This window comes from Arachis ipaensis, chromosome B10, assembly GCF_059453495.1.
Source record: "Arachis ipaensis isolate K30076 ecotype BB chromosome B10, ASM5945349v1, whole genome shotgun sequence".
Taxonomy (NCBI): domain Eukaryota; kingdom Viridiplantae; phylum Streptophyta; class Magnoliopsida; order Fabales; family Fabaceae; genus Arachis; species Arachis ipaensis.
The window spans coordinates 24,933,936-24,948,034 of NC_142435.1; the positions used below are offsets into that span (position 1 = coordinate 24,933,936).

Below are 14,099 nucleotides of genomic sequence, written 5' to 3' on the forward strand. Positions count from 1 at the left end.
TGGAAAAATAAAATCTAAAAAATAATAAATAATTAACTACAATTAATAACAATAGTGAAAATTGAAATATGACTAAGCAAATGAGAAAAAAAAATCACGCGGGGACTCAAAACTTTTTTTAATATAAATACTTGAAAAAAATGAAAATCTAAGAAATTTCTAACCTCTCATTCGGTTGGAAATATAATGTAGTTATGTAGGAGCGAATGTTAGAATACAATTCAAGTCAACTTCTTAAAAAGGGTCAACAGGTACAGGAAAAAGAAAATGACAAAGACTTTGATCACTGAAAATGTGAAATCATAACGCGCACAAGATTTTTAACATGGTCATTGTAAAACATTTAAATTTTGGGAGATTCTATGGTGTGGATTGTATAAAATATCCACCCCTATAGATCTTAGGTGTTATGTTTTTGTGTCCTACGCATAATTTCAAAAGATTTATATTTAAAAAAAACTAGTAAAATCAAAACATTGATGAATATAGCAATAGTTCTAGTGACTTCAATTTTTTCCTTTTGAAGAAATTTTTATGGAAGTTATTTGAATCCAAGGGTTAAATTGTCTATACAATATTAATATATAAATTTCACAGACATACTTTCATGAATTAGAATTGCATAATGTCATGAAAAATTTTTCATGGCATCTCAATTGAAGACATTTGGGTGGGTAATAATGCTAATTTCTTTTTTCCTACGTTCATCAAAAGTAAGTTTTAAGGGCACAAGTGGACTTGCATCCTTTCAAATTAAATCAACTGGCCTTAACTTAACACTCCTACCAAATAATGCAAACAGAACGAGGCATTTTCAATAATTCTTCCATTTAGATTTCAATGTTTCAAAAAATACTATCTTTTGCATTTACATTATTGAAAAGACTAGCAAGTGAATCCCCAGCATCATCCTTAGTTTCATTACTTTGCTTGACATTTTGAGTTAAAAGAAGAAACACCTCGTACACTTTGCGACGCTGGCGCATGATTCTTGATTGATACAAATGCGACTTTCTTTCTCGCAGAGTGTGGTTCAGCATTAGGAGCGGACCGTGGCAATGCATGCGAGCTGGTTACCGGTGAAGAGTTCTTGAAAGATGCTTTAGTGTCACCTTGATATTCTCCACCTTCCTCGCCACACTCAGTATTTGGGATAACCTGGTCATCTGCATAAGATGTACATCATCAATGCCTTGGCTAAAACTAATAACACCAAAATATTACAAGTTATCTAGTATTAAAATGGCGAGAAAAATCGAGAAACAACGGTTGATATCTAAGCCTGGAAAACAATTTATTGATTTGGTTTATATCCAATTTGAAGTACTAGCCCATTGAGATGTAAATTTCAGAACTCTAGAGACCAATATGACAAACAAAATCAAGCTCCTCTAAAATGAGGAAAACGGTAAAGTGAAAAGTGAGAGTCCAATCATCCTTGAATCAAGGTAATGGAGCTCAAACATAATGTAAGTTACAAAATGGTGATTAAACCCTCAATTTCTCACTTTATCAATCTTCTCGGTTTAGAAGATCTTTTATTCGTGACAAATGTAACTACTGATCAAAACAAGCACCGATAACAAGATCATGCAGAGTATTCAAGTATAGCAATTTGTTTCTGTTGTCTTTAACTGGACTCATACGAAAAGCATACATTAATTACGAACAAGCATTTTCTCTTGTGACTAAACCTAAAAGGAGAGGCTACTGAGTTATAAGTCATAAAAAAAGACATATTTTGCTAATATTATATTAATATTATCAGCTGAAAAATGAAAATGAAAGCTTGCATGAAAAAAATACATTAACAACGAAGATGAGATGGAGACAGCAGAGCAGAATTGAGACAACATCATAAATTCATAATTCTTACCCCCAAGAAAATTTTCAATAGTATCGTAGTTTATAGCTGATGCTTCCACAGAGACATTTCCACCAGAATCCTCACCTTGATTTTCATTCTCACAATCATGCTTTGTCTCAATTAATATGAACTTATCTGATTTCCATACACATTCCAATTTAACAAAATCTTGAGTAACTGGGAAAACCTCCCTAACAACCTGCATCAACAGTATACAACAATAAATTTGCATGTTACCCGTATCAATTAGTAAATGCAGAACAGAAGGTTAAGTGGTAAAAGCAAACCTCGAGTCCCTTGTGAGTTATTTTTATTGATTGCTTCTTTCTAGACAAAGAAGAAACCATGTTGAACAATGAAACCACATCAAGTAATATCTGTACCATGAAGAAAAAGGATTGCAAATAAGTCTCATGTAAATTCAAGGTAGATGACTCCCAATGCTAAAGATATCTCAAGGCAGATGGATTTACAAACAGAAATAAAAAACAATGGCTAGCACAAATTTTCAATAACTCATTAGCTAATGTAAACGCATAATCATATTCACCAAGTCTATTTTAATTGAGAAATAACCTTCCTATTGTAATTCAACGTTGTTGATATTTTGCATGACCTCAATCTCAATATTATACAACCATGAACATGAGGACTTACTTGTTGAACCAAAACCCGAAGACGTGCAAGCAAACCCATAATTATCACAGAAAACCCCATGAAGAAAGCTTGAGCAAACAATACAGATACCTCACTAATATATAGTCAAGAAAACATATTTTATATTGCAAACTGCAACCTTCACATACAGTTCGCTTCATATTAAGAAGTAAATACAATGAGAGAAATGCTATCAATGACAATGATAACAGTATCTATGAAATATGGAATGTTTCTAAGTAAAAAGCAAAAATATGATTCAAGGATTTACATTTGTAACAGACCACAAGAATACATTGTATAACTATAATCAACCAAAACCTAGAAACTTCTCTAAAGACTTAAGCTACTGAATTTATCAAATTCAGGAATTTAGGAAGGGAAGGGGGAGATGTTAAGGTTGGCAGAATCAACCAACAAACAGTAAAGCATCGACAGAATCAGCAAGAATATAATTTCACCCCAGACACAAAAAGTAAATGCACATTGCTTCAATCAAGCAATTAAACTTCTAACGGTTTATAAAACAGCATTGGAAGATTTGGTGAATTATGCCAACAATATGTATGCTGTATCATTTGACAATACCAAGATACAAGCTGGACATGATACAAGCATTATGATACATAGGGTATGGTTAAACAAATTATGATCACATGGTACAGTGATCCCAATCATTCAAACACAAACCACATGATATCAGTAGAAGGATACGTTGCAGCCTTCAGCATTGTTTCTACCATCTGCACGAGAAAACAAAACCCTCATCAATATAGAAGAACAACTGAACATGTTCCAGTCTTCCAGAAGATTTCAGCAATCCAACACTACTGTTAATACAAGGAAATAATAGTTTATTTGAAATCCTAATTCTGTATGCATAGGAAGAGCAGGAAATGAATGAGCTCTCCACTAGTAAAAGGCAATGATCAATTTACAAAATAAATAAGGGGAAAAAGAGAAACGCTAAAGAATACTCTGCTGCAGTTTTTACCTCTGCTAGTAAGCGTGCAGCTCCTAAAAGGCGCTCCATAAAGTTATACTTTCCATTGTCACATTTCCTCCTTTTTAAGCTGACATGAGCAGTAAGTAAAACAATAGTACTTATCATCTTATATGCACAGAAAGTATTTGAGAAAAATATATTTCAAGAACCAGTGACAAATCCATGGGCAATAAACAAGCATGATGATGCAAAATATTAAGTTATACATGAAAGTAAGAAATCTCTCAGGAAATGGGAATTTCAATCTCTTCTGTTCTGTGCCCACACTCTTATGGCTTCACTAAACCATCTGTACATGGATATGGAAAACTACAAAACAAATCCAAAAAATAAACAAGTCAAACATACCTCTCGAAAAGATGAACCTTCTGTTTTGGTCTATCTCCTTTGATAACTAGTAAACAAGATGACACAAGCTCCTCCAAGTTTGTCGATTGCAGAAGCTTTATATCTCTACTCACCTTCCAATTACAATTCCACACAAAACCCAAAATGACATATACATACATACTACATAGCATGCCCATGAAACTTTAAAAAAAAAGGAAGAAAAATGTTTCATTGAAAGCTGTTTCATATCATTGAAAGGAAAACTTTCAATTTTTGTACCTTCAAAACATGCTGGAAATATGAGGAACGTCGGTGCTGGTTCCTGTTCTTATAGATCAATCTTTGTAGAATGCCACACTCACATTGGAGTTGTGCAAACATAGGTGTTATTCTTGCCTCGATTGTTTCAAATTCAGTACCCATCAAGTACCTTCAATTTAAAACATGATTTACTGATAAAGCAAGTTAACAATCTATTGAGAAAAGGAAAAATACAACAATTTTAGCATGGGAAACAATCTTGCATTGAACAGAAAATGATGGCGAACAGTCCTCTGATACAAGATTTGCTACGACAACTTGACAAGGGATAATCCAGGCTTGAAAGTAAGAGACTCGACTTTTAGGCTATGAGCTCAACCGCAGTACAAGTGTTTATTTCGAAAAGTTCTTATTAACAAGCTAGACATTTTAATTTCCCAAAAGGAACCAAAAATGACTTATAAGGAAGTCATAAATTGTATAGCCAAACAAGATGAAATGTTTTAAAATATATATATATATATAAAAAAAAAAGAAAGAAAAAATTACTTTTTTGCTTTCGAAGTGTTAAAAAATAAAAATGTTCAAAGTTGCGTTATCCAAATGAGCCATTAATCTTCATAATCAATTTAACTTGTTGCAACAAGAATGTCTAATTTGGTCAGCAATCAAAATTAACAGAGCTTGTTATTATTCTTTTGCAATCAAAACACTGTTTTTATAACCTTGGTTACTGGTAATTCATCATAACACCAGAGTTTCATATCCATTCAATGCGCACTTACACAACATCCATTATCAACTCTAACCATTAACCCACAATTAGTTTCAACTCACATACACGAATCATCTTCTTCACTTCATCATGCCTAGGTTCAGCTTTGCCATTAGAGTGCAAAGATCAACACAATTCTAGTAATCCAAAACCCCAAAACTAAGCTTTACAACAGCTTCTTTACTAATGCATTATAATACCAAAAAATATCAAAATTACAACACAAGAAGAAGAAATTTTAATAAACCCACCACAACACAGCAGCAACCATAAAAGTGAAAAAACAGCAAAATCAAAGAGGAGAGGACAACCTACCAGAATCAGAATCTGAGGCACCAACGACGGCAAAGCTCGCAGACTGGAGTTGAATCGCGCCTTCAAGCTCAGGGACCCGGAAGAATGGTGACGGCAGGGTGAAGAAGGGAGACGGTGGCGCTGGCGAAGAGGGGAATGGTGGGGTGGTGTGTTGTGTCGCTGGAGAAGTAGAGAAGTGGCTCGGGTCGGGTGGGTTCTGGGTTTCCTTGTCTGGGCCGGCTGGGCTGGCTGGCCATCACCAAAAACAAAGAGGGAACATGGGTTTCTCTATATTTTTTACAAAAAAGAGTAACAACCAAACAATAACAAAAGCCCTCATTCGAAAATGCAACAAAAATAATTAATAAGTATTATATTTTTTTTTTTTTAACCAAGTTGGGTTGGTCTAGTGGTTAGCTCACTAGTCCGCTTAAGCAAGTGTCGGGGGTTCGAATCCCGCCTTGTGCATGCAGCAACCCATTGGCCAGCGGCAAACCCTTAAATGGAGCTCAGTACCGCGACGGATTAGTCCTTGACCTGCCGGGTTGGGGGATACCGTGGGAAACCAAAAAAAAAAAAAAAGTATTATATTTTTTATTAATGATAAAAGATTTTATATTTAGTAAATAACTTATTTAATTAATCTAAATTTTTATGAAAATATTTGAATAAATATTTAAAAGATGCATAAAAAAATTTGGAATAAAATTTTATTATTATTATTTTTTTTATTTTTCAAAAAATTTAGTCATTCAAAATAAAAAAATTCACTTGACAAAAAATTATTAAATTTTAAAATAAAAATATGTTATTTTTATAATAACATTTTTACAAATAATTACATCAAAATTTGATCTCTAAATTTTTTTTAGAATATATGTTTAATATCTAATTCTTTTTGTCGCGTTTTTAAATATTTTAAAAATTTATTTATTGTTAGTATGTTTGGAAGTCATTTATTTTGTCAGAAATTTAAATTTTTGGGTACTATTTTAATAATTTACTCTTAAAAAGAATTAAACACTAAAACTCACCATTTGTTTTGCGTTTTGACAAAAACCAACTATGTTCTGATTCAGTTTAACCAAAGTTTAACTAATTGGTTTTTAATCGGTTCAGGAATTTACCCTCGATTTTATATTTGGACGATTTTTTTTAAATATCGAACTATTTAGGCTTGGTTTAGTAAAATTTTTCGAATAGGTGCTTGTACTTTTTAAAAGTTCAAGTTTCTCATTTTGTGTTTGATAAATCAAAAAGATTACGTGCTTGTACTTATAATTTTTAAAAGATCGAGGTGCTTTTGAAAGTCTAATATAACCTCATATGTTAATTAATTTTTAAATTTAATGCTTGCATTTATATCTATTATAATATTTTTAAATTTTAAAAGCTATTTTACCAAATGTAATGATTGTTTCTTGTGTTTATTAAAAGCTAATTTTAATTTGATTTACCAAATATAAATCCTACAACTTTTAAAAAGTCATATTTTAAAAATTAGCTTTTATAAGCTACTTTTAAAATGTAAAAGCTTTATCAAACTAAGTTTTAGTTATCATTAATGATTCAATCGATAGATTTGAATTGATTTTTAAAACTATGGCTAAACAAATTGTATTCTATTAAGTGGCACCACTGTCCACGTAGACCTGTCATGTGTCACTAATTGACATGTCATTGCACTATTACACATGAATGAATAATATCTTAACATGTGGCATTCTAACATAAATAGTGAAGGGACTAACTTGAATTATAAGTGTAAATTTTTGAGAGACTAAATTAAATAAATTAAAATTTCAAGAATTAATTTGAAGCGTGTGAGTGCAACTTCAAATACCAATTTGATTATTAACTTAAATAATTTAAAATTTAGTTAACATGTGTCTTAAAAACACAAGTTAAAATTATTAGTTAAAAATTTTTTTCTAAAAAAATTACAAACTTTAATTTTTAGTGCATTTGTTGTGTATTCATTTAAGATAAAAAAAAATAAAACTTTATACTAGTAATAAACTTTATGTCTTAAAGAGGCATGATAGCTAAATTCTATACTTTAAGTTTAATTATTTTATTAATTTTTACAGTTTTATTGAATGTTCAGTTAGGTTTTTATATATTTTTTTAATTGAATTTTTATACTCTATTAAATTTTATAATTAAGCTTCTACCATGATAAACGTTAAAGTTAAATAAATATTTCGTTAAACAAAATAAATATATCTAATATTTAACTGAAACAAAATATTCTATTAATTTTAATATTTTTATTACAGTAAAAACTTAATTATAAAATCTAATATAAAAATTTATATATATATATATATATATATATATAAAGACTTAATTAAAAATTTGATAAAATTATAAAAATTTATCGAGTAATTAAACCTATAATTTATAATAATCTTATTGGAAACTTTTCAAATGGTCCAGGCATCTTTATTGGAACTCTGAAGATCCATGTACGGTCAGGTTAAAGGTTAACATTTTGTCTTGTAGCACATTGTGAAATATCTATGATATCCCTAGAACAAATTTAAAAATCACCATAGGGGCAGGTGACTGGCATCAGCCGAAAGAAAAAATGAAGCCAATTTATAGTTGAGCCAGCCGATGTACAATGTTGGTGGATTAGTCCTTTTTTGTTGACGCTTTTGGCGGGGCAGTAGTGGGCCTAAGAAGAGCAAATCCCTAGAGGAAATAGTGTCGGCGGCTAAGGATTGGGTAGGTCTAAACTGGGGAGAAAGTTATTTGGAGTGGAGGTCGTTCGTCACCGGTGGTGGGTGGAGCTCGTCGCGGCAGGGCGTGAGGCTCTGAAGGTCAGTCGCTGTCTGCCTGCTGTTGCTTTCCCGGAAGCTCCAGCATACAAAACCAGCAACCGGTCCGTGGTGTGGTGGTCGTTGTTGTCACTTTGCTTATCCGATCAGTTAAGTTCTCAGCTACCATCGCCGTCGGTAGTCATCCGGGCAAGTAAGCGTCCGTTAGCGATGTTAATTTATGTTTAACTATTTTTCGATTTCATTAACCTAAATTGAATCTGTTGCCGAATGTTTTTATCGTTGTTGAAGTAATGTTATGTGTTAGCTGAAAAGGATGATGTTTTTGCGGTTGAAAGTTATTTTAATTAAATGTGTTGGCCAAAATGATAGTGGCCTTAATTTGTTGGTTTGAGTTGAAGTTCTATGTAAGCATATGAGTATTCGTAGTGTTCCAATCGTCCTGTGTAAGTCCGTCCACCTTTGAGACTCACTCTGGCAATTTTCATTTCGTTTTCGATTTAATTTCTCCATCGAGATAAATATTTTACGATCTTGTTGAAAACTTCTGCGATGTGTTAATGTTGGGTTAACCGCATTTTCGACCTCATTAGGTGTTTGAGCATTAATTGTGTTTTGAAAAACATTGAGGTAACATAGTTTGTTTCTTAATCCCGTGACAAACCCCTGAATTTGCTGCTGCAAAGAATGCTTTATACAATTCGTTTTGTTTGTGTAAAATCCTTCGGTATTTATTTTGTGACAACTTGATTTGTAGCTGTATTGGTAGCAATGTTAGGAGGTAGTGGTGAATGTGTTTGCTTCTCTGTGTCGTAGTTGTAATGCATGTGGTGTTATTCGAAGTCTTTGTTTGTAGTTGGCAAGTGGATGCTGTGAGGATGTTGGAATCATGTTGGATAGTAGATGAGGTTGTAAAGTAAGGGTTTTTTTATCTACGTAAGTGCCAAAGAAGTTTGTGCAATCCCTTGTTTATTGTTTGTTACAGTTTGACATGTTTGTCCTTTAGGTAATAATGGCATCAAGTAGCAAGTTTTGGAAGGATGCGTGTATGTGGAATGAGCCTCTTGCGGATTTCTGGATGGAGGGCAATGGTGGTGTGTCGAATGCACAGGTACGATGGGTATACGTGCCATTTTGTTTTTATAGTGTGTTAGTGGGATCTAATTGGATGGGAATGGTCTGATACACCATATCGGTGGTATGGTTCATGCAGTTGGTTGTACTCTTAGCAGGTGTGAGGGTTATGTTGTGAGAACTAATATTCTATGTGGTGACTATGATGTGATGAGTCTGATGTGTAGAAGAAATGCTAGATTGTTGTTTTTTTGTTAAGTTAGCCGTGGCTGTAGTATCTGTTAAGTTTGCAAAATTGAACTTTCACATTTTAAAGAAATATGCACTACTTGCATCTGTGACAATGAAAGTCGACAAGCAAATCCTTTATTAAATAGTTTGGCATGAAGATCTTGTTGTGGCCAACCACTATGATGGCTGGGTAAACTGTATGTTAAATTATAACATGACAATGTTATAATTATAGTAATATTATAATCCTGAAAGGAGTTTTTCAGGTCAAGTTTTCAGGGCTGAATTAATAACCATGTTAGTGCCTATGAACATTCCATTTGCAAAATTAAATTTGAAATAAATTTAAAATGAAAGGCTTTGATGGGCAAGAGCTTTAATATGCATGGATTTGCAATATTTAAACAGAATTCATTCCACATAATGAAGTTGATTGCGAAATGTTTGTCTTTATTCTTCAGGACACAATGTTTGATACGAGAGTGGAGGAAGATGCTGAGTTATCCGATTGGGAAGGAAGGGGGGCTTCAATGTTGCCCGGATTTTTGGGTTTGGATGGGTTGCGAGCAGAAGATGTTCTTGAAATGGAGTTCTCTTCACCTCAGGAGGCAGGCGGCTTCTATAACAATTACAGCCGACTAAAGGGCTTTGCATCACGGCGAGGCAAGACGGTTAGAAACACTGCCGGAGAGATCGTGCGGTACAGTTTTGTTTGTAATAGGCAAGGATTTAGAGAGAAGAAATGGTTGGAAAAGGTTGATCGCAAAAGGGAGCATAAGGTCGTTACCCGATGCGGATGCATGGCGGAGATGAGGATAAAGAGGAAAGACGGTAGTGGGAGGTGGTATGTTTCGCGTTTTGTCGAGGAGCATAACCACGAACTTGCGTATGGGAAGCTTGTTGGTTATCTGCGGTCACACAGGAAGATATCTGAGGTAGAAGTTGCTCAGCTAACAAGCATGAGGGAGATTGGGATTAGCATACCTAAGATTTATGAGTCTTTCGCAGCACAACTGGGGGGCTTTAATTTGGTAACATTCACAAAGCAAGATATGTATAATGAGATACGGAAACAGAGAGGTCTGCAAGGCGGAGATGTAAGTGCGGCTATTAGGTACTTGGAAGGTCTGGCACGCATGGATGGGAAAATGTTTTAGCGTTACAAGTTGGGGGCAGGGCAACACCTATGCAACTTGTTTTGGAGCGACGATCGTTGCCAGGAAGATTATGGGATTTTCGGCGATGTGCTAGCATTCGACGCTACGTATGGCCGCAACAAGTACAACCTACCCGTTGTAGTCTTTTCCGGAGTAAACCACCACAACCAGACATGCGTATTTGGAACAGCAATGGTCTCATGCGAATCGCAGGAGTCATATATTTGGGTTCTTCGCCAGTTTCTGGAATGCATGCAAGGTAAGGCACCGCAATCGGTCATCACGGATGGCGACCCGGCCATGCGGATAGCAATCCAGTCTGTATTTCCTGATGCACATCATCGGTTATGTGCCTGGCATCTGCTGAGGAATGCGACTGCTAACGTAAGCGACCCGAGATTCACACAAATGATTAGACACTGCATGTTGGCAGATATGGAAATCGATGAGTTCGAAGCGCATTGGGAGGCAATGCTCAACGAGTGCGGTGTTAGGGAGGTTGAGTGGGTTAAGGACTTGTACACCAAAAAGCACGCTTGGGCCACCGCATACATCCGCGGTAGATTTTTTGCTGGAGTCCGGACTACCTCTAGGTGCGAGTCACTACATGCCAAACTAGGGAGGTTTGTCGAGAGCAGGTACGGGGTGTTAGAATTTGTCAGAAATTTTCAAAGGTGTGTGGATTTTCTGCGTGACACCGAGGACGAGCTAGACTTTCGTTCATGGTACGGAACACCTGTGCTACAAACAGAGTTTGTTGAGCTGGAAAAGTCCGGGTGGACGATGTTCACCCGCGAAATGTTTCTCAGATTCCGGGATAGCCTCAAACGGTGTGTTCGTGTTAGAATTTGTGAATTTAATGAAACTGAGAACCCTCATGCATACACTCTCCAGAAGTATCGAAGGCCTGAGATGAATTGGAAGGTTTATAGGGACACTGTTGCGAACAGATTTACTTGCACCTGCATGCGTATGGAGTCGTTTGGTATTCCTTGTGTGCATATCCTTTCCGTGTGTGTTAGGCTTGACTTAGTGGAAATCCCTGAAAGCCTTGTGCTGCGCAGGTGGTCTAAGGCAACCAAAATGGAGGTCCATAACCAATGTGGTGAGCAACACACTGCTGACCGAAGTGTGACCTATAGGACACGAGTGGGTGCTTTCTCCCAGCTTTGTAAGCGTTTAGGGCGTGTTGCGTGCATGAGTGATGAAGACTTCAAGCTTTACTCAAAGAAGCTTCTGAGTGATGCTCTCTTCCTTGAAATAAAGAACGGCCTAAGACCTTCAACGGATGATCTCACAGCAGCACAAGATTGCGGGGTGAAGGACCCGATTCGTGTTAGAACAAAAGGCACGGGTCGGATGAGTCAAGCATGTGGGTCTGCCCCGAAAACCAAAAGAAAGTGCAGCACATGCGGGAAGCTAGGGCACCGGAGGACTAGATGCCCCAACGGAGGCGCGCAACCTTCACCAAGGAATGATAAATCACCTGCTGGGATAAATAAACGCAAGCGATCAAAGGTTACCGCCTTACTTATTTCGTGCATGGACTATTTACTATGACACGTTACCAATAACACTAACTCCATAAAAAGTTTCAATACCAATGCAATTTATTTCCTGTAACTAAATTAATACTGTATCAGGAGCAGCAGTAGTTATTTCATTAATTTGTGTCTCAATGTTTTTTATCTCCAATATTCAGAAAAATAAGTCTGTTGGTAAATAAAATCAACATACTAATTAATGCACGTAGGGGATTGTTGATGTGTTATTTTTTGGTTTACCATTGAGTTGTGGGTTAACAAGTAACCAGTTTTGCAGGCATATGATATGGTAACGATGATGGGGAAGGAGCAGTCATCGTCGTAATAAAATTAAAGTCTAAATCGCCTTCTGGGCTTTTCTTAAATTGCTTTCTTACCAATTTGTTCTTGCTTATTACCGAGTGCACACTCATTATTTGCCATTGCATTGTTCATGCTTCATTACCAACCGTTATCACTTCATTATGTTGGTGTTAACAGTTCTGTGGTTTGACGTTCTTGTCAATGCAATAGGCACCCGTCGTTGTCGGAGAAAAAACGCAGCCTGAAAATCCATGTCAACCCGTTGGCTACATTTGGGAACATTTTTCGAATGGAGAAGTGTGACAACGGTCGACTGACTTGTGAGCTGTTGTTCCAATTATGCTGTAACCAAGAACATGTTATGCTGAAACTGCATTTTATTCTGAGAACTTATGTATGCATATGTGGATATTGTTAATCATAAACTGCAAACTCTAATTTATATGTTATTTAATGGCTACAATGTTTTACTCTGGCCTCACTCCCTTTTATTGGTAATAACCAATGCTGCCTTGTGGATTCGAATTATAAATTCCATTATCCAACGGGATTTTTCTGCTGAGTGGGATTTTCACTACACTTTCACAATGATTTTGTCCCTCTGCGGTCAGTGTCGATGCATGAAACTTCTGATTTTGCTAATGTAAACCCTTAGAGTTTTTTGTACATGTGTATTATAGCAATTCATTTAAATGGAACTTTTCCTATAAGAAAAAGTTTGTCTTTCCGTAAATCACAAATAGTCCTAAGTTTTAGTTTGATTGCTTTGCAACATTTATAAATGTAAGATTCAGAAATAATCAAGCCCCCCTCAAACGCATTTAATCAAAATTTAACAATTTGGAATCTCTTCATGAGCACAAAAAATCTTTAATCTTAGAGATCTTGAATTTAAAGAATAATTTAATGACGCAAACCTAAATAAATATTCGTTCTATTCAGTGTATATTATTAGTTTAGTAATAAACAATTAATGTTAATGAATATATTTTGATTATATTGTTAGTTTAGTAATAAACAATAAAGACTAAACAAAATTAGCTAGCGTTATTAAGAAGTCAACTAATCTTGCTTGTTTCCTCAGTTTCGTTGTTATACTTATAATTGGTAATTATTCTGTGTTCTAAAAACGAACGCATAACTATTTTTGAAATTTATTCAAACAGGTTTTAGGGTTCCATTACAATAAACAAATCCTGATTTGTGCCAACCAAGTTATTTAAAAGTTACAACTACAACTTACTTGTATGCCTAGAGTGTTATGATGATTTTCATTTCATACCATGGTCATGCTGCACATGTTCTTTCCCAACAATTGGATATCAGTCTTATAGCTTTTCCTAACTAACATGACCAAAGTCAGCTGACAGTTTTTATCCATTTTCTTGTTCATTCACGGGGTAACATATGGAGAGTGGGGATAAGTACTGCTATTAATCTTAAACTAGCAATAACTTCATTACTTAATATAATTAGTTATGGTCAACATAGTTTTGAAGCAAAATAAGCCAAACATGTATGCCATGAAGGCAAAACAAAATGGCACAAGCTGGGTACAAACTCGTTATGGCCATAAACCCCCTTTCAATAACAGTTGCCGTAACTTGGGGGGTGTGGATATTGTGCTCTAGTCTGTCGACAGGACCACTAGCATCCACACACAAAAGTGGCCATCCTACACATATAGAAGCAGACGTAGATATACTACACTAAAGCAAAATAATTTAACGACACCAGTAAAAAAGTTTACTACTACGAAATTCAGTTTCCAGGCTTAAAATGAAAGGGTTATCTTTAACAAAAAGCTCCAGATTTGC

At 35.2% G+C, this 14,099-nt stretch overlaps 2 protein-coding genes across 4 annotated transcripts; one reads left to right on the top strand and one right to left on the bottom strand.

The window, feature by feature from the left end:
* Positions 1–811: 811 nt before the first annotated feature.
* On the bottom strand, positions 812–5,356 carry LOC107623059 (uncharacterized). Of its 3 annotated transcripts, none has more exons than XM_016325192.3 (9): positions 5,212–5,356; positions 4,140–4,290; positions 3,879–3,991; positions 3,519–3,597; positions 3,239–3,267; positions 2,525–2,618; positions 2,155–2,244; positions 1,877–2,066; positions 812–1,166 (listed from the first exon to the last, which is right to left on the bottom strand). In XM_016325192.3, the coding sequence occupies exons 2-9, from the start codon at positions 4,281–4,283 to the stop codon at positions 922–924; spliced, it is 984 nt and encodes a 327-aa protein (XP_016180678.1). In that variant the 5' UTR covers positions 4,284–4,290; positions 5,212–5,356; the 3' UTR covers positions 812–921. The 3 variants fall into 3 exon arrangements, with proteins under 3 accessions (XP_016180678.1, XP_020968837.1, XP_016180680.1); XM_021113178.2 differs by having other exon boundaries at positions 5,208–5,351; XM_016325194.3 differs by having other exon boundaries at positions 4,140–4,312; positions 5,212–5,342.
* Positions 5,357–10,612: 5,256 nt separating this feature from the next.
* On the top strand, positions 10,613–11,995 carry LOC107620402 (protein FAR1-RELATED SEQUENCE 5-like). Its single transcript, XM_016322566.2, has one exon. The coding sequence runs from the start codon at positions 10,628–10,630 to the stop codon at positions 11,993–11,995; it is 1,368 nt and encodes a 455-aa protein (XP_016178052.2). The 5' UTR covers positions 10,613–10,627.
* The last annotated feature ends 2,104 nt before the right edge of the window (positions 11,996–14,099 follow it).